Here is a 22,235-nt window from a genome sequence, read left to right on the forward strand (position 1 = left end):
TTTTTTATAAGTGGCCAGTATTACAAACTTCATAAATATTTTTTAATGCCCTGTTACATATCGTATACCTATTTATCGATTAAAGAAAAAATGGACAAAGAAGTATTTTATCTATTCGTCTATATAAAAATTAAATACGAATTTATATAAGTTTGGTTTAAGATTTATGTTGGAAAAGCAATCAGAAAATTACATATTAGTTTTCTTTTATCCTTTGTATATTTATATACTATACTAGCGACCCGCCCCGGCTTCGCACGGGTGCAATGCTGATACTAAATACACTACAGAAAATACATTGATAAACATTCTCCAGGTTGAGATTATAAATACACCAAACAGTAATATTAATGTAACCGTAAATAAAGCTGTACATAATATAGTTGGTAATGTGTATGACGTCATAATTATTCTAGAAACTTCGTGTGTGCATATTAAACACGCAATAACAACACATTAGGTAGATTTAATGTCTTAGTATGACTTTCATGAAATACACTACGTATTTGACATTTGTCATTAATTCTACAATCTCAGACAGAAAACTATATAATCTTTATAGCTATATAGTTTACAAAAGTACATACAACCCTTAAATTTCGCCACTCTACGATCAACTCCTATTTTTTATTTGTTAATTAAAAACTTTGGCCTTAACTCTGAGGTTTCTATAGAAAAATTCAAAGAAAATCCTAAAAGTTTTCATTCCGGAAAACCGAATAGTCTCAGTTCTGTTCAGTAGGCTAAGCATTAAGGAGAAACGAAGTTCGCGGGGGCAGCTAGTTATACTATAATCACTACATAGTATAAAACAAAGTCGCTTTCTCTGTCCCTATGTCCTTTTGTATGCTTAAATCTTTGAAACTACGCAACGGATTTTGATGCGGTTTCTTTTAATAGACAGAGTGATTCAAGAGGAAGGTTTATATGTATAATAATATCCATTAAATAGTGGAGAAGTACTGTTATTTTCGAGGTTTCTAATGTGATTTTGTAGGTAATAACATTTTTTCCGCTTACTTTGCAAACGCAGGCTGAACCCTACGAGTTCTATCAAAATAATGTACTAAGTATTGTATACATTGAAAATGTCTACAGAAAAGTCCCTGATGGTATATGGCTATCTCTTATGGATAACCCACAATAACTTTTTTTGTCATTTACTTTTTACGACAAATAGTGGCTAATTTTCGAAGCGATTTTAACAAATACAGCATCAATCCTTAACCAATTAAATACCTTGAATACATTGTTCATTTAATATAGATCTATACCCATTACAACTTATTTAGCAGCGATCGAACGCGTATATTATCGGAGCTTTCCAGCGAAGGAAATAACAATACATAATAAGAACCTGCTCTTCAGCAGCATTGCACCCGTGCGAAGCGGGGGCGGGTCACTAGTATTATATAAATAAATTAGATTATTTATTAGTACAAACAAATCAATCAGCAAATCAGTGCGCAGCTACCAGCTACGCATCAATTCTGTCATTTGTCTGGCAATGGACTCATTGAGTCATGGCATTGTTAAAAATAAAAACACGTGGTAATGACATACACTGATTTATTGCTGAATTATTGCGTTATGTCATCTGTAGTTTGTGTATGTGTGGTACACACAATAATATATTAAAAACATGCGAACAAAGTGCACATGTCAGAATTTCTTTGTAAATTTATTATTACTAAGGTAAAAGCCCCAATAGATGATCATGTACCAGTCTATGACCACTCCATTTATAATCACATTGTGTACAAACTGCGTGCTAACGATAATATTCTTAAAAGGTCAGCAACGCACTCGCGAGCCCTCTGGCATTGAGATTGTCTATGGGCGGCGGTATCACTTAACATCAGGTGAGCCTCCTGCCCGTTTGCCAGTTCTATAAAAAAAATATATAAATAAATAAAAATCTGCGTTTACTACACCAGACGTTATAAAACAGAATGGCCATCTAAAGTTCTACTATATAACATAACTAAATTAATATAATGTATTTATAATGTATTCGTTTAGTAGAACATAACTACTAAACGAATACAGTAACAAGCAGCGTGTATTTTTTCTCGTTTATTATAATATAATGTGGCCATATCATATAAAATGAAGTGTGTAAAACATTTAAAAAAATAAATATATTTAAGTCAAAATTTATAACGAGCTATAGTCTACTAGGTCCGTATCCCAGTTGCACACTTTGAAATCAATTTTCCTTTAGTTTTTTTATCTCTTCGTGTTTTGTGTTTGTCTATAAGTTTTTGTCACATTAAATATTGTATTTTGTTTTTCTTGTATCAATGTATCAGTGTGCCGAGCGTTTGTAAGCTTATAATAATAAAATAAATATCGAAAAGTGCACCACCACACCACTATCGTTATTTTTCTTAATATCTTCATAAATATAATAAATTCTATTCAATTTATATGAAACAAATCAAAAAACCTTCGATAAAATTAGTACTTTATGCCCACAGTAGATGGCGCTAAAATTAATTGAATATTTCGAAAAAATATTTAAAGTTATCCTTCACCGTGGAAGAGAGTGTTAAATCCACACATAGAGAGTTCAGAGTCAGTCTTCAGTCAGCCACTTGGTTGTCCCATCATCACTACATAGTATAAAACAAAGTCGCTTTCTCTGTCCCTATGTCCCTTTGTATGCTTAAATCTTTGAAACTACGCAACGGATTTTGATGATTTTTTTTAATAGATAGAGTGATTCAAGAGGAAGGTTTATATGTATAATGACATCCATTAAATAGTGGAGAAGTACTGTTATTTTTGAGGTTTCTAATGTGATGTCGTAAATAATTACATATTTTCCGCTTACATTGCAAACGCAGGCTGAACCCTACGAGTTTTATCAAAATAATGTACTAAGTATTGTACACAATGAAAAGGTCTACAGAAAAGTCCGTGATGGTATATGTCTATATCGTATATGTCGGAGCTTTCCAGCCACATATAAATAAGAAAAGTCTTTTTTTGAGTAACTTATCAGGGTAAATGCTATATTTAATATTAGTACACGCCCTCCGACGGATGGCCTTAAATTCTTCCACTCGTCTCTCATCCTCGCTATTTTTCAATCCTTCCCCTTTACAACTTAAACACAGCATAAAACATTTGATTCAATAAGTATTTTCCTGGATAAAGACCTCCAAAACGTCCATATTTCATAGAAAATGGCACGCAGCGGGAATTAGATTTGGCCGAGATTCAAACAAATATCTGAGTATATTTACAATAAACAAACATACTTGTTTATCGGTGATCTGTCATCGAAGAGTTTGTTTCATATTTTTGTCATTAATAAAAATACTGCGGGAAAAACAATTTGATGATCCAGTCTCTTACTTCGTTATATAGCAAATACATATATAATGTTAATATTTAACATACAATACACTTTGAGCAGTGATGGCTTAGTGGTTTCAGCGTGTGACTTCTGTCCTTGAGCTCGTAGGTTCGATCCCCAGCTGTGCACCTACGGACTTTATTTTACGCATTTAATATTTAGTTAAAGGAAAACATCGTGAGGAAACCGGCTTGCTTTAGACCCAAAAAGTCGATGGCAGGTGTCAGGCACTGGAGGCTGATCACCTACTTGCCTATTTGATTGACAAATATCATGTAATGGATACAGAAATCTGAAGCTCAGATTTTAAAAAAAGGTTGTAACGCCACTTACTTTTAAATAAATACGAAAAAATATGAATCAAATCATTATCTGTGTTTTATTGCTCATATAAGTATCAAAGGAACCACAGATCTATTTTATTAACGCATATTTTGTGATCTATTGTTTGATGTTTTACAGCCACACGGTTTTAAAAGCTTGCGTTTATTATCATAATTCTTATGTACGCTTTCAATAGACAAGACCTAAAAGTATTTTATAAAAACAAAAGATTTTTTTTTCCATTAGTATAAATCAGTGCAAAGTTTATTTTGAATTTTTAAATTTATTTTGAAGATTTAGTCAGTCAAAAGTTTATATATGAACATCAGTATTACGTATTCAATTGCCACTGAAAATCTTTGAAAATCTTATAACAAAACATCTCAACACTCGCAAACCATTCAAAATATTCAAATACCAGTGAGAATTAAACTCCAGATTTGATTGATGTATAAATATCTGACTCCATTCGTTTTATTTATACCAGTTCACATATTCACTCCAACCGCAGCGGACATGAGTAACCCCTGACAAAGCCATGTTCAACTTTTTTAAAAGAAAATCGAAGGCCGACGGCGCGAACACGCCCGAGCCGATCCGAAAACAACCGAGCTCTGAGCACACAAAGCTAATTTCAGTCGAAGCGCGCACGCAAAACGACAATGTCACAAACGAAAAAACTGTAACGACAAGCAAAGATGTAGTGAATCTATTACTACCCGAAACCGATTACAGCCAGAAGACCACAGTTGTTGCATTCCTCAACATCATGGGTCGCAAGAGACGCAATAAACGAAAGCGCGAATCCCGAACGCAGGAGAACCCGAGCCACAATACTATAGAACGCCCCGCATCGCCTACACTCGCCAAAAATACCGAAGACGCGCCGCGTACGGCGGATTCGGACTGCGTTAGGCAGCTCGTTCTATCGAAGTACGCAAAGACTCCCAGACAACACGTGTCGCATGTGTACGTGAACGAACCAAATTTGGATGATAAACGACATGCAGAGGCACTCCTGCGCGAGATAGCGAAGACAATAGACTGTAACATCGATCTCAATGACCAAATGGGTATTGAAAACAGCAAGCCAGAACCTGTTTACGATACGGTGGTGCAGATAGACGCATACAAAAACGAACTCAAAGGTGAATTGGAGAAGCTGTTACAAGAGGATGACGGTGATAAAATAGATACAGAAGAGTCATCTGCATTTATAAAGAAGTCGAATTTGAAGCCTCCACGATCTGAGGAGGGGTGTTCAGATGATGATAGATCTGATAATGGAAAGAAACGGGTGACGTTTAGAAAGCATATCGTCTTCGATGATGGCGAGCAACAGACTGATGAAGAGGCCGATTCGTCGTTCGAATCGCTTACTTCTGAAGAAACAGAGTATTTAGAAGATGACCCGGATTATAACAAGACTGTCATTAAAGTCGAGAGTCCTTTGATTCGAATTGACTGTGTTGAAGATTTGAAACGGATATCCAGCGATAACAGTGATAGTGGTTTCCTTGAGTGTGATAAGGAGTCCGGTGATGAGACAAGTGTGAAAAGTGTTGAGAGTGAGAGTGAGGAAGAGATAGAGAGGCAGGAGGAGTTAGAAGAGGATAGCGATATAGTCGTTATTGAGGAAACGGACGCGTGAGTATCTTTTTGTTTATATATTTTAACTTAATTAAAATTATAGTATGTATTTGTAAACCAAATTTATATATACATATAACAAATTACATTAAAATCAGTAATAACGCGCCATTTTGATTAAAGAGATCGCTTAGTAGCGATAAGTAAGTTTATTTTTATAATTTAACTGTGGGTAAAGCTAGAAAATAAAATAATTTAATTATATAGATTATAATAAAAATGTTTATACGAATAAATAATTCACTAATTTCACATGTATGTCATACATTTTTGTATGTTTAAGAAATTAAATCTCTAGAATATTGTCTGTTTTGTAATCTAGTTACTTAAAACAAACAAATTCTACTTTTTAAAGAAACATTGAACTTCTTTTGTTGAGAGCATATATTTATATTCTTCCATAAACACAATGAAAACAATTCTTTTTTTGGAAAATAAGTTTAAAAAAATTTGTCTCTTTTCATCACAGTTAGACGCCATTTGACAGAAAGAGACCAACACTTTTAATCGTTCAAAGTTACTTATTTCGTTTTTAAAATATTTTTTTCTCCTACAAGTATAATGATTTGAAATAGTATACTATAACTATTCAAACTAACCGACCTACAAACAAGAAATCCCACTTGGCAGTGAACAATGTTTGAGTTAGGTTAGTAGAACATCGGAATTTATTTGAGATAATATGTTCTATATTATATAGAGCAGTGTTGGCCTAGTGGCTTCAGCGTGCGACTCTAGTGCCTGAGGTCGTAGGTTCGATCCCCGGCTGTGCACCAATGGAGTTTCTTTCTATGTGTGCATTTAACATTTGTTCAAATGGGGAACGAATTGTGAGGAAACCGACATGTCTTAGACCCAAAAAGTTGACGACGTGTGTCAGGCACTGGAGGCTGATTATCTTGCCTATTAGATAGAAGAAGGATCATGAAACAGATTCAGAAATGTGAGCCCAAGACCTAAAGAGGTTGTAGCGCCACTGATTTTTTATTTTTTTTGTATGTTCTATATTATCTTGTAATAAAACTCCTTCGAAAGGGGGACGTTTTTTTTTACGAAATAATTCACCAGTTACCACAAACTATAAACCATATTATTGTTTACCATAGAGAGTGACATTTATATTTTATATACATTTAAAATATATATATAAATACAAAAATGCAGCTACTCATTTTTGTATTTTATTATTTTAAAAGCGATTTAAGTACTGAAATCTTTATATGGCAATATTTAAAAGTTCGAAGGAGGTGGTATAGATTATAATTTGACTTTTTTTGATAACATTTAATTTGATAATTTATCAAAGCCTTCGTGAGCGATATGGTTAAGTCATACCATTTTTCGTACGATTTGTCTTTAGCTTCAAAATAGGCATTCTTTTGAGGTTAAATCTGGAGATTACGGTGAAATAAATCGGATTTATTATGGTTGAACACCTTCAAACAGCTCATAATTCGTTGTAGTTTTGTGGTCGCCAAAAAGCAATGCTTTGTTAACACACAAAATTCCTTTATATATTTTTCAAGAAAAAGATACAAAACAAACACTCCAAACAGGATATCTCACAAATAATACGACAGTTATAGACGTCTCTTTTGTTTAGTGCTAACTAAAAGTCGTATTTATTTCTGGCGCCATCTATGTGTCAGTTTCATTCACCTCTTATTTAAAGTCGTATTTTTAATTTGACGAAGTCATCTGACGTTTACTGTGCTGTCAGTTTGAAATAAAAATAGTGTTGTGACAAAGTGAATGATTGATAAAACTACGGAATTAATGAAATTGTCTAGTGAATAGTTGATTATTGAGTACCGAGAGTTTATTACGCCAGCTTTTTCTCTCGGCCAACACCCTCTGTCTTCTTTGCCGATGAGTAGGGATGCCAACAGGCTCGAATTTAATGACGTGGAATAAGTGATACCATGATGATCGAATGCTCCAAAATAAACGTATTTTTTTATTAGAGTTCAAATTTTGTTCGTGCTTTCTACATACATACATAATTTGTACGTACTTATCAACGGGATTTCGACGACTATGTTTCTACCAACTATACAATAACGATAACAATAGTATCTACCAACTAACTTTTTCTAAATAAATGATTTTTTTTTAAGTCATTTTTTGTATTGTAATATTTAACCTAAATTAAATAAATGTACCATTTTGAGTCAAAGAATAAATAGTCACTTTATGTATAATGTCCTATGTCACTACATAGTATAAAACAAAGTCGCTTTCTCTGTCCCTATGTCCCTTTGTATGCTTAAATCTTTGAAACTACGCAACGGATTTTGATGCGTTTTTTTTAATAGATAGAGTGATTCAAGAGGAAGGTTTATATGTATAATAATATCCATTAAATAGTGGAGAAGTACTGTTATTTTCGAGGTTTCTAATGTGATTTCGTAAATAATTACATTTTTTCCGCTTACATTGCAAACGCAGGCTGAACCCTACGAGTTTTATCAAAATAATGTACCAAGTATTGTACACATTGAAAAGGTCTACAGAAAAGTCCGTGATGGTATATGTCGCGTATATTATCTGAGCTTTCCAGCGACGGAAATAACAATACATAATAAAAACCTGCTTTTCATCAGCATTGCACCCGTGCGAAGCCGGGGCGGGTCACTAGTAAATAAATAAAATACAACGCACGAAAACAGAAAGTACCCATCATTTCGTTCGTTGTCGATTTTTCATTAACATCCGGTGACGTACATCGCCCGCGTGGTTATTTTTAACTTCAAATGCGTCTTCATTAAACACTAATCACACCCACGTCTTTGTGTGAATCTCCAAGATTTAGGGGAATAAAAGAGGAGAGGAGAAGAGGCATTTTCAGTTTGAATTGGGACTACTCAAACGCCACCTTTCTGTTATTTTCTATCATATATTCCTAGCTAGATCGATTTATCGCCCCCGAAACCCCCCGTATACTAAATTTCATGAAAATCGTTAGAGCCGATTCCGAGATTCCAATTACATATATATATACAAGAATTGCTCGTTTAAAGATATAAGATACGATCGCTTCAACCTTACCTCATTTGAAGTAAATTCATAAAAACAAAAAAAAAACAAAAATTTCCTTTATTAAGTTCCTGGTCTTAAATATACATTTTAGTATATCCCTTTTAAGTTCTATAACTTGTGTTAGGGATGCACACTCTTTCCTATATATTGTTACTTAACAAAGGTCTAATCTAAACAAAACAATGAACTTACATACTAAGTAGTACTTGAATAAACAATCCAATACATAACATATTTAAAAAAAAACAAAATCTAAAAATCAAGTCAATTCATATAAAAGTAATATCTGTAAAATTATTAAACCAAATATAATATTAGTTAGCATTTGTATTATCATAACACACAGTGAGTGTGTGATTCATAAATGTTTCTCAATAAAATGTATTGTCTATGTTATATTCAAATTTTTAGTTTTCTGTGGCAGCGCCATTAATCACGGTAATGTGAGTTGTGGACTGTTGTAAAGTAACTTCGCGGGAGAATTTTTATTATTATTTCATGATAATATGACAATTTATTTGCGGGAAATTATTAATTCATATTTTAAATTTCAATGAAATTAGTTTAGTTGCATACCTTTGATTATAGTGAATAAAAAGAAATATCTTACTTGAAAACTTTAGATTGGTCAATAACTGTAATGACAATTTTCGCGCCATTCTGTCTAATACTAAATTGCGCGGGAGAAATTTAATTCATCTTTAAACCAATGCAAATACAAATTAACGTTGCTTGAATAATTATAAACTGTTATTGTTAAACGGCCAGTTTAGTTTAGATGAGAAAAATTTCTTCTGAATTTCGCGGGAATATTTTGTATTCTTATTTTAAAATTAATTGATTATGAAGACAAATGAGTTTAGTTACAAGAAATTGGCTTTATTTTGTCTATGGACTGTCGCTACTTTTGGCGCCATTACGTCTTGTACTGAATTTGCCGGAAGAATTATTCTTTGTATACTTTGTATTGAAATTGTTGATGATCATGAAAGCTAAAGTTTGGTACGTACTAAAACGAAAATAAATAAAATTGTTTTTCAATATACACTAATGTTTTAAAACGGATACGTGATGTTTTTGATATTGTTTATATTGCAATTTCGAATTTGGATTAGCGCCAATGTTATTGAGATATGAGATCATAGTATTTTTCCTCAAACATACGAAATGTCTGAAAAAGACTCGCAATCAATATATGTATCGGTCTGAATCGCTTTCTCCATTTCGACAAGAACGCTGCACACCTTCGTGACGTTGCATCCGTAAAAAATTTAGACTCATGCTCCTAAAATTTAATTACATATATATGGAAAAGGCATAAGGTTCATTTTAAGTGTGTTAAGTGTGTGTTGTGGTTGTAACTGGCCCTGGTTCAGCATGATGCTGTGTAGCAGACGTGTTCCACAGAGCTGGTCATTCTGCCATTCTGAGACCACAGTAGTTTGCGCCTCAGACGCAAAAAAGGAAAATTAATGTAATAATAATAATAGTAAAAATTAATAATGTAAGTAAAGAAGTCTTGGATGCTTAGTGTGTAAAAGTATAGGTACTTATAATTTTTTTTTTCTCTGCAGTATCTTGCAATCAGTCCTAATGAGCGAATTAATATATAGAAAATTAAAAAAATATAAAAATAAGAAGAATTTTTAAGACACACATAGATAATATTTATGGGTGGATAAAAAACTAGATTTCGTTGGATTTTTGGGAGTATTGCAACCATAACACTTTTTCTTTACACTTTAAACTGTAAAACAACGCAAAATTTATTTAAAAACATTTCTACTTCCAAATATCAAACTATAAATCACTAACTGTATCCAATATCTAAATACATTTGTTCAAGTGGTACATCTGTTTTGTATTAACTGTATTTAAAATGGATTCCAACGTTTAACTGTTATCATTAAAAAAAATATTTTCTCTTAAACAGTATAAATAGAAACTCTAAAATCCAATAGAAGTTAGATATTAATGATTTTTGGGTTTTTCTCATTGTATGGGCAGAGGATTTTAGATTTACTGCATATTAACCATTCGGGTATAACAATATACTATAAACCTCTTACAGGGTATTAAAGTTGTAGTCCCATACTCGTTCCCTAGGTCTAAAATCACCAATATTTCCCAAGTTCCTTCTGCCAAAACCAACCTAGGAGTTCAGGCACCTCTCGTTCGAATTCTTCTGCATATCGGTAGTGGGCTGATCGGTTTTAGAGAAAGCATTGTTGGGTGCCTTTCTCGAACCTAATTCGCTGTTTTGCTGATGATTTTTTTTCTCTACATTAAGTACCAACATTTATGGTAATTTTATTTTGTTTTATTTTATTTTATTGTGTAAAATTGTCTTACATTGTTTTTGTCTGTAAAAATGTCATTAATTTTATTATTGCCTCGCTGTATTGCAATACTTATTCGTTCGTTCGTTCGGTCGTTCGTTCAGCGAGGAAAACACCACCTCAAGGTTCACCCGTACAACAGCGTAAACCAAAAAATTTAATTAGATTGAACTTGTATCTCCACGACCCAAGAGTCTCTACATCAAATTAAAATTAGGGTCCTTCAAGAAAAGAGCGTACCAGTTCTTGAAAGGCCGGCAACGCACTCGCGAGCCCTCCGGCATTGAGGGTGTCCATGGGCGGCGGTATCACTTAACATCAGGTGAGCCTCCTGCCCGTTTGCCCCCTGTTCTATAAAAAAAAATCAATCATAGTTGCTCTTCCGCATCAGCATTTGTACTTGTCCGAAGGAGTTGAGACGGGGCTACCGTGTCGACACTGGTAGTAACCCAGACCAAAGCCTGTCCCATCTTCCAAGGCATCAAAGAGCGAAAAACATATCACGACTTTTAATTCGATTCCACATTTGACATGAGCTACTGTCATTTTGTAAAATAATGATACCACATATAATAGTGTAGTGATGTACACAAAAATTGATAAGCAATCGCGATTTATGTTTATGTAATATTGGTGTGCCAATTGAAGACTAAATTATTTCAAATCAAATCAAATCGTTTATTTGCTGGAATAGTCTTACAATTAGTTACATAAATTACAAAAATCCGCCACATATAAATAGGCGTGCAAATGTCATCTTAAATTTTATTTATTTATTTACATAAATACATTAATTATCCTTTCAGACATGTATGTACTTCTGTTCATGTTCTTATTTTCTACCTTTGTTTATTCATTGGTTTTATTCATTATGACACGCTTATAAATTATGTAAGGGATGCCGTAGACAAGTAATAATTATGAATAACAAGGTACTAGTTATTAAATCTTACATTTAGAAAAATATTGATTTTTATGTAAATAAATACATAATTATTCACAATAATAATTTATTAATCAGTAATCGCTGTTTTATTTTATAAAAAGTTAATATTTTTTTTTACTGAAAAAGTAAAGATCTTAATAAAATTAATCGTCATAACTAAATTATCCGTTTAGAAATATTTAATTTCCTGATATACTTAGTTTCTATAAATGTAGTAGTTGTTTAGATATACTACTATAAACCAGAGGAATCGATCCGGAAATATTCCATTTCCGTATCGAAAAACACTGAAATTGTCAAATCTTAAATCGAATTAAAAGTTTAAGGGCCTGTTTCACAATGTCCGGTACTACATAACATAACTTATTGGTATGATAAATAGTATTTTTGCGTTTCAAGACTGTCAGATAGCGCTATACGTCATGAAATTCGAAGTATCTTATTTGGAACTTTTAACTTTTGAATAATTTATGTGTTGCATAGCTATTTGGCACTTTATCCATACATTGTGAAACAGGTCCTTAGTATACTAATAATATTGTCTTTTTCAGGAAGGACCTGGTCAACCAAGAATCGAAATTCCAAGCACAAGTGGCGACACTGACGGAACTCGCTGATAACAGATGTGAGGAGATAGAAAGAGCGAGGGATATAATCACCTCGTTCAGGAAGGAGATAGATGCTAAGGACCAAGAAATTGACCGTAAGTTTTACTGATGTTTGATTGAGGGCTGGCCCTTTTTAATTTGGGCACTAATGTTAAGAGACCACCGTCCATATCTCACATTCCCGAAGGCTCGCAAGTGCGTTGCTGGCTTTTTGACCCTAAGACGAATTGCTTCGATAATACATTATTGGGCAGTATCAGCTTCTTCGGTAGACCGTACGAAGAGCAATTCGAATCGTCATATTCGATTTGGAGGAAATATCCAATCTATATTTAAATTGACCTACGCCCAAACCCAATAACCTATCTCAATCCAGTTTTGACCATCTGAGCTACTATTAACATCATTAAATAACTAATCGACGGATTGTAATAGCCATCTGTCGATACAAGTTATCCATGATAGGTTAGATCGGTATCTGTGGAGAGACCTTTGTATGAAAATGACAGTTCGACTGTGCCAATATCTTAAATTTTTTACAGTTGGTTTGACTGGTGAAATATTGTGTATAGGTTTTATTTTATTTATTTCGTTTAACATTGATTAAATATATGAGTCTAAACTCGGTAAAATGGAACAACAAAGATTATTGGGAATGGATTGCATTCTGGATTGTCTTCGTAGGGTATGGTTATTGGGATGCAGACAGGAGATCCATCAACTTTCACGGTCACAATCCACAATCTCAGATCGTTTTCTATCTGAGATTGTGGATACATTTCTGGGTTCGGAACCTAGGCGAAAAGTATTGTACGGACTTTTCTTTTCTATGTGCAATATTGTGCACTTATTAATATTTAATGACAACAACCACTGCAGACATGTGCAGTAAACGCAGTTTTTTTTAAATAATATTATCATTAGCACGTTTACAGTGTGAATATAGATATACAAATACATGGAGCGATCATAATATACTGGTACATGATCATCTATTGGGGATTTTACCTTAGTGATAATTAATTTACAAAAACTTTAACTTCTGACATACAGTGTACCATCGTTTCGGTAATGGCTGAGTCATTTAATTCCACACTAAGCCAGACCTTTGTCAGTTAGGTCCAGTGTTCAAATATACAAAGAAAGTGCATTAACACTACAAGTCAAATTGGCAATACGCCAGCACAGTTTCCTTGTATTCAAAATAAAGAATAACCTTCAAACGCGTCATGCGAAAACCCACGGGGAACAAAAAGCAACTCGTGTATAGGTAATACTTTTTTTATTATTTTTTTTATAGAACAGGGGGCAAACGGGCAGGAGGCTCACCTGATGTTAAGTGATACCGCCGCCCATGGACACTCGATGTTAGAGGGCTCGCGAGAGCGTTACCGGCCTTTTAAGAATTTGTACGCTCTTTTCTTGAAAAAAACAATGTGATTCCAGGATTAAAATGCGACTTGGCATCAGCTTACAAAGAATCAGAATTAATACGACAGCGAAGTCGGTCGTTGGAGGAAGAACTTGGTGCAGCCAGGAGCTGTTCTGCAGACCTTGCTGACCAGCTTAACAGACGAAATGGTATGCATGAATTAGAATTATAGAATTACTTTGTCTAAATTCTTTAGACTCTTGGTAATAAATGGCAACCCTAAGTACTGTCTACCTCTCACGAATTTTACCATCGACTTTGAATTTGATGGCGTGAATCACTACTCTAACAAAATGTATGTTGGGGGAAAGACTGAAATGATATTAGTTCATTTTTAGATTTTATAACTATTTATTGGATAATGGAACATTTTTTTTAATTTTATCACTTCACTGATAACCCCACTTTAAATTATCTACAAAACACTTTTTAATCAATGTACATGTCGCAGTAAAGTAGTTTTATTTATTTATTAAGTCTACAACATCATGCATATTACGAAATTTACTGATAATTTTATAGAATCTATCTAATACGTACGACAATATATGTAAACATAAATTTTGCAAAAAATAGGAATTAAAAAAATACAATTAAAAACATATACAAGATATGACAAACACACAATAATATAAAATTACCAAGAATTTTTGGTACTTAAAGCAGAAAAAAAGGGTCAACAAAACAGCAAATTACGTTCAGCCCACTACCGTTAAATCAGACAGTTAATTGAATCTCTAGACAGTTAATTAAATATCCATATTAACCTGTGCAACATATTTCAGATGAAACAATAAAAGCAATACGCGCAGAGTTAGAAGACTCAAATACAAGATGTGCGGAATTAGAATCGAGAGTGGAGATGTTAGAGCGAGACAAAGCGAGGCTAGAGCAGGAGAAACTCATACAGGAACAAAAGGCGCAAGAGGTATTTTTGTCATAGATATGCATAGTTAGTTTGTCCAAGCATGTTCAAATGTATTAAGCACTGAAGCCGAAACTGTTTGTATAAGTGTGCACCTACGGAAGAACTGAGGTGGGTGAAGTGGTCAATGACCTCAGGTGAATGACCGGGACATTGCAACACTACCTCGCCCATTCTTGTCTCCCCGTTAAACCAGTATTTAATTCGAAATAGTCTATCAACAGTCTTGATTGGGTTTTATGATGAAACCTACATGGGGCAAAATGGGCTGAGACTACTCAAATAATATATATACTCGCAATAAAATGTTTCATTACATCTTCTTTCAGAGAAAAACAAGAGACGCAACTTCTTTGTATAACTTGCCAAGGAGATTTCTGTATAATTAAAGTTAATAATAAATTTCTTAAAAAAACCTTTATGCTTCCAGGCTCTATCAGCAGCAGAGGCGAATATATCAAAATGGCGATCTGCTCACGAAGCCGCTCGATCACAGGCGGCAGCGAGAGCGGAGAGAATTCTCGCGGATTGCGAGTGGAAAATGAGGGAGTTGGAGAAGAGAGCAAGAGAAGCTGAGAAGGAGAAGAAAGAGGTTAGGGTTTCTACTGTTTGAAAGATATTTGATAATAATAATAAAGATAATTAAAGTAGTAAGTCTGTTCAGTTATTGTTCTGTCTGTTAGTGACTTCTAATAGGAATACTGATTTTGACGCTGGATTAGATCAAAAAATCAAAATTTTACCCCATTCCGGAATAGGAAAACCTCTAGAACTGTCGTCCCGAAACTGAGCATCTTTAAGGAACCACGGAATATTCGATCCAATCTTAAGTGTTAATCTTAGGTGTTAAATGTATTATTAGCCGTGTTATAAGTGTTATTATTCAATTTTTAACAATAGTGTTAGCTTTTATAAGTCAAATTTGAAGTAATACAGAATACGTAAAATCAGTGAAGTGAATAATAGTGAATCTAATCAAGCTATGAAGTGCCATGGCTGTAATAACGTATTAAATGTCGATCATTTTTTAAAGTGTAATAATTGCAAACGCAAGTTTTGTTATGAATGCCTTGATGTTGCTGCCGGGTCGACTAAGCAGCTCAGTGCTGAGCAATTGGCATCACTTAATTGTCCTCTGTGTCTGAATGTAACTCGGCGTAAAAACAATGACGATAATACTCCTGTCCGGCGGGGTCGCAATAACCAATCACCAAGCGCCTCCTCATATATAACGACGTGTAAAGAGCCGGAGTGTGATTTTGCTACGAAAACTTCTGCAGGCGCTGACTTTTCTAAGCAGCCGGTTACGTTGGACAGTATTAGCAAACTTATAGACTTGAAACTGTCCCCTGACTCATCGTTTATGCTAAATCTACGGTCCGCGCTTAGAAAGGACTTGAAGGCCATGGTGACCGACGAGGTTAGCCGAGCTGTTGAGTCGGTAAAGGCTGACTTCACGACGACAACGGATTTTATCATCTTAGAACAAAATGATTTGAAGTCAAATATTGCAGACAAAGACAATCGAATCAGGGTACTCGAGACTGAACTTACGAAATCTCAAAACACGTTATCAAAACTCCAGAGTCGTTTATTTACAGTTGAAAAGATTTCACGTGACTTAAACCTCGAGATTCACGAGGTACCCGAAAGCAAGACTGAGAATCTGATGGAGTTATTCAAAAAACTCTGTGAGTGTTTAAATGTTGTGGTATCTGAGAGTGATGTTAAAGCATGTCGTCGTGTAGCTAAGATGGACTCAAACTCCAAAAGGCCGCGAAACATACTAGTTACCCTCTCAACGCAGCGTCAGCGTGATACACTCTTGTCTGCGTTGACTCGCTTCAATAAGTCCCACCCTGACACCAAACTATCTACTACCGATATTGGTATTGGCGGCTCGTCGTCGAGCAGGATATACTTGTCTGAACATTTGTCTCCTGAAGCTAAAGAGTTACACCATGCGGCACGTAAATTTTCTACTGACAAGAACTACAGGTTTGTTTGGGTGCGATATGGCCAAATTTATGTTCGTAAGGATGAATCAAGCCCGGCCATTCTAATTAAAAGTCATGATTCCTTCACTAAATTGTCTTAATTGTTATTACTACTACTAATTTGTTTGTTTATCATTGCTTAGTAAGTTACTTGATCAATTTTTGTTTTTATATACTGAATCACACGTTATTTCCACAATGATTAATATATTTTATCAAAATGTAAACAGAATTCGTAGCAAGTTAACTCAATTTTCTTTAAATCTGTTAAATTCTAACTTCGATATTATTTGCTTGACGGAAACGAACTTAAATATGAGTGTTTTCGATGGCGAAGTTGTTGACGCCCGTTACAATCTCTTCAGACGAGATCGTGCGGATTCCTCCAGTGCTAAAACCGAGGGAGGTGGAGTTTTACTCGCCGTCCATAAAAAATACCAGGTCATCCGTCAAGCATCGTGGGATAGTGATATGGAGGATGTCTGGGTTACTCTTATTCCTGAAGCACGTGACACTTCTCGCATAAATTTATGTGTTTGCTATTTGCCTCCTGATATTAGAATTAACAAGCTTGAACTCTTTTATAGCCATTGCCAAAATTTACTTCTTAATCGTTTCCCTTTGGATAATTTCTTATTAATTGGTGATTTTAACACACCTGATTACTCTGATTCGATTAATCCCTCTCTGTCAATTTCCCCTAACCCGAGTAAGAAGCTCCTTCTACTAAATGAATTAATGTCACTGTGTAATCTAAAACAGCATAACTTTATCACAAATGCAAACGCTCGCTTGTTGGATTTGGTGCTTTCTAATATAGATTGTATAAGTGTCAATGAAACACTTGCATTAAGTTTGTTAGATAAAAATCATCCCGCAATTTTGATTACTCTTTCTCCGATTCAGATTTCTAAAGGGCTTCAACGCGCTAACATTAAACGGCTTAATTTTGCTAAATGTAATTTTGAAAACATTAAATCTGAACTCCAGTCTGTGAACTGGTCCGAAATCTTATCGTCCCCTTGTATTGATGAGTGCACCGAAGCTTTTTATGAGCTTTTATTTGAAATAATATCAAGAAATGCACCAAGTTGTTGTAGCAAATTCTCATCTTATCCAGTCTGGTACAGCAAATCCTTAATTAAATGTAATAAAGAAAAAAACTTATATCATAAACGGTTTAAGAGGTTTGGGAATCCCCGCGATTACGACGTTTTCTCTTTGCTGAGGGAGAGATGCAAATTTCTTACCAAGATTTGTTACGACAAGTATATCGCATCCATCGAGGACTCGTTGGTCAAGGACATAAAATCATTTTGGAGATTTGTGAATAATCGTAAAGGCCATATTTCAGTGCCTCACACCATGACACTTGAAAATACTTCTGAGACAGACGGTCAGGGGATATGTGACCTTTTTTCGCGATACTTTGGTTCAGTTTTTGACGATAAAACTAATAAAACTATATACACTGACCAATCTGGTGCTGTAAATAACACGTATTTTAATATATTATCTGGCTTTTCTATTACGGTAACAGATATCAAACGTAAAATAGATAGTTTGGATATTAACAAAGGGGCGGGTCCTGACCTTCTGCCTCCTATTTTCATAAAAAGTTGCGGAAAGGAGTTGTCCATTCCATTATGTGTTCTCTTTAATAAATCGTTAACTAGTGGTGTGTTTCCTAAGCGCTGGAAAACTGCCCACATAATACCTATTTATAAAAGTGGTGATAAGTCCAATTGTAAAAACTATAGACCGATAAGTATTTTATCTTGCGCTGCTAAATTATTTGAGTCAGTGATGTATACTCATCTGTTCAGTCATTTTAAGCCTGTTCTTTCATACAAGCAACATGGTTTTGTCAGAAACAGGTCTACGGTCACTAACCTTCTGGAATACAAAAACTATCTCTGTCAAGTGTTTGCCACAGGTGGCCAAGTTGACTCTGTTTACACTGACTTCTCTAAGGCTTTTGACAAAGTAAATCACCATCTGCTCTGTCATAAGTTAGCGTCACATGGTATCCACGGCAGTTTATATAGATGGATCTGCTCATACCTAGACTCTAGAACTCAGTTGGTTGCGTTAAAGGGCTTCATCTCTGCACCTATCGCAGTTACATCGGGAGTACCTCAGGGTTCCCACTTAGGGCCATTATTCTTCGTAGTTTTTATTAATGACCTTATTCAACAACTGTCCTGCAATTGTCTCTTATATGCAGATGACTTAAAAATATTTACTTCTATTACTAATTTAGATGACTGCTTAACATTACAGCGTGATATCAATACCGTATCACAATGGTGCAAGACGAACTACATGTATTTAAATATAGACAAGTGTTTTGTCATATCGTTTACTAATAAACGAAACAAAATCGTATGGAACTACGTCATAGATGGTCAATTAGTTAACAGATCAGATGTTGCAAAAGACCTAGGTATCCTGTTCGATGACAAGCTTTCATTCCGTGCCCACTATAGTCACATCACGTCTAAAGCAAATCATCTACTGGGTTTTATTCTTAGATCCACAAAAGGTTTTAAAAATCCTCGTAGCACCTTGTACTTATACTTCAGCCTCGTAAGAAGTATATTAGAATACGGTAGTCCTATATGGTCGCCGAATTATAAGGTGCACATTGACGATATTGAACGAATTCAGAGGAAATTTCTCAGAATTTTATGTTATCGTATAAAACCTGGCCGGTCTAACTTAAATTATTGCGATAGACTCCTGAAATTTAAAGTTCAACCATTAGAATCCAGACGCATAGTCTTCGACTTAGTTTACCTTTACAAAATCACCCACTCCATTATAGACTCTCCCGAACTACTAGCTCACATTAGCCTTAACATTAGATTTAGTGCCCGTAGAGCTAACGAAGTCAATTTATTTTCCCTTCAAACTTATAAGAATAACATCTCTTTTTACAACCCTTTGACCAGGATGGCTCGTCAATATAACGAGATGGCAAAGAGCAACCACTTACTTGTGGACATATTCTGTCGCAACATCAATAAATTCATTAGTGTCGTTAAAGACATCCTCCATCGTAGGTTAAGTGCTGACCCTTGTGGTCCTGATTAACGTTACGTTAAATTGGTGTCGAGGAACTTATTATTATTATTATTATTGTTTTTTTTTTACTATGTTACCTTTGTTAGTTATGAGCCTTTTATTGATGTAACATTAATTTTGCAGTGTGCACATGGTTTTACATTAGAATCCTGTTCATAACTATTAGTTTTAAGTTTATTTTTGTAAAGATTATAATGTGTTTTGTGCACCAAATAAATAAAAATAAAAAAATAAAATAATCTTAGGATCCGTGAAAAAAAGAGCCTCCCTATTCCTAAAAGCCGGCAACGCACTCGCGAAGCCTTCTTACAGAGTTAGGGTCTAGACGGTAGTTTCACTTAGTATCTGATTCCTTCAGCCCGTTTTATTAGTTTTTTAATCGCCTAATTTTGGTCAATTTATGGCTAATAACTCTAACCAAATTTACTTATATCTATCTAGCAATGTCCCCCCCATTTCTATAAAGTTACATTAATAAATCGAGACCTTATGGAGTCTTGACCTGCCTCTGTATTTTTATGTACGTACTCTCACGTACTAGTGGGTACTAGAGTACCCAAAAAAATTAAGGCGTCATCCGTACATGGGTACTACAGTACCCAAAACGACGAGTTTAAGAAATGACATCTAGTTCAAACTGAGGTTGGAAATAAATGTTTTTATCGACGTAGAACGATTGCTTAGGAAATAGTTTGCCCAATAAATTTCAATCGTGATTTTCAGTTATCAGAAACAGTGGATCAGCTGAAATCATCTCCACCAACTCCATCCCACATGGCCGAGCTCCAGCAACTACGAGGTCTTTTGTCGGAGCAGCAACGTTCAGTACAGTCTTTGACGCTTCAACTGCAGATGGTTGAGACGAGGGAAGAAAGTCTGAAACTGGAGGTGCATAGGCTGAAGGATCTGCTGGAGAAGGAGGCGAGGATTATGCAGGATAAGGAGGAACAGCATTTGTTGGTGAGTTTAAAAATTCGTTACATTAATGTTAATAAAAGTGTTTATACAATTTACTTTTCAGAGGTATTAAAGTGATAATTAAATTTAAAAAAAAATAGGAACGAAAAAAGATGATGAAAGACGTCTTGATGACATTAAGATAAGGTGAGCCTCCCGATTGCGCTCTTTTTTTGTAATAAAGGCCGGAAACGCACTCCAGATGCCTTCTGGCAATTAACGATCTATAGACACTGTTATAACTTAACATTAGCTAAGAGTTCGGGCAGTTTTCCTCATGTGCTATTAAAAAAAGGTCGGCAACGCACTTGCGAACCCTACTGGTAAAGTGTCTATAGACGGTGGTATCACTTATCATTAGGTAAGACTGCAGGTAGTTTTCCCCATGTTCTATTAATAAAACGCCTGCAACGCATTGTCGAAACCTTCTGGCCGAGTCAGGTTCTATAGACGGCGGTTTCACTTAACACCAGGTAGGTGAGCCTCCTGCCTCTTTACCCTGGCTCTATAAAAAAGGCCGGCATCACATTTGCGAAACCTTCTGGCAGACTGGGGTCTGTATATCAGGGGAGCCTTCTGTCCGTTTCCCAGTTCCAAAAAATAGGCCGGCAAAGTTAATGTATCTCCAAATATTAACAATAAGTAAATTCCTTAGGCCATAGATCGACTGAAGCAGCAACATTCAGAACACATAAGCACAATCAAATCCGAGCATTCAGAAGCCATGTCCAGTGCTGCAAGTGCGCGTGCAACCCTGGAGAGAGCACATGCAGAGAAGACCAGAACAACACTTGCCAACTTGAGGATAGAAACAGAAAGAGATACGAAGAATGCTGAGAGGAAGTTGCGGGAGGTCACTACTAGGGTAAGTTGGGGTCTGAGTATGAGTATGACGATTTTCTTCTCTTGACACACAATACAAAATAGTGTGTGATGTGTGAAATATTGTGTGTGTTTCGGAAAATATAGTGAATTTCTATTTACGAACGTAATAATTAATAATTTACCTTTTTTATAGCAACAGTTTTATTTTTATGCCAGTTTCAAGTAGTATTTCAAAACTTTGTACATCTTCTTTTTAACGGTGTCCATAGATTATGTACTGTTAAAAATACATGTGTTCTGTTTGACGTCCATCGTTTCACAGCTGAGCGTAGTCTGCGGCCCATCTTTGGAAAACCAGCTGCTCATATTTCGTAGCCAATATGACTTACAGAACACGAGAGTAATATTTTCATATGAGCGTCCATATGTATATATATACTAGCGGATCCGACAGACGTTGTCCTGTCTATACGTCTTTAATTTGAAAATTTCAAATTTTTTTAATAAGCTAAAACATTCTGGACCATTTTGATGAAAATTATTATTCAAATGTTATGACAATATCTAACGATCCAGCACATGGTCTACAATAACACAATGATAACAAAACTTTTTTTTAATTTGATCGCAGCGCTAACTGTCGGGACAGACGAAAATTAAAATTCGAATATTATTTAAAATTTGACAGTGCGATGGTAGCGCCGTCTGTCGGATCCAATGTAAAACATTCCAAAATCAACAA

The 22,235-nt window shown here is 34.9% G+C and overlaps 1 protein-coding gene across 6 annotated transcripts in view; it reads left to right on the forward strand.

Moving 5' to 3' along the window:
- The window catches only part of LOC111001565 (apical junction molecule), a 54,628-nt gene that overhangs the window by 23,014 nt on the left and 9,379 nt on the right, over window positions 1–22,235 (forward strand). For 2 of the 6 annotated variants that reach the window (XM_022271496.2, XM_022271497.2), the window contains exons 1-7: window positions 4,069–5,335; window positions 12,214–12,365; window positions 13,717–13,851; window positions 14,488–14,630; window positions 15,058–15,219; window positions 20,435–20,671; window positions 21,324–21,533. In XM_022271496.2, the coding sequence (XP_022127188.2) occupies window positions 4,227–5,335; window positions 12,214–12,365; window positions 13,717–13,851; window positions 14,488–14,630; window positions 15,058–15,219; window positions 20,435–20,671; window positions 21,324–21,533 (2,148 nt within the window). In that variant the 5' untranslated portion in view covers window positions 4,069–4,226. Of the gene's footprint in view, window positions 1–4,062; window positions 5,336–12,213; window positions 12,366–13,716; window positions 13,852–14,487; window positions 14,631–15,057; window positions 15,220–20,434; window positions 20,672–21,323; window positions 21,534–22,235 lie in introns of those variants that run through there. The other 4 variants (XM_022271498.2, XM_022271494.2, XM_022271495.2 and 1 more) reach the window with 4 other exon arrangements.

Source organism: Pieris rapae, chromosome 24, assembly GCF_905147795.1.
Source record: "Pieris rapae chromosome 24, ilPieRapa1.1, whole genome shotgun sequence".
NCBI classification, from domain to species: Eukaryota; Metazoa; Arthropoda; class Insecta; order Lepidoptera; family Pieridae; genus Pieris; species Pieris rapae.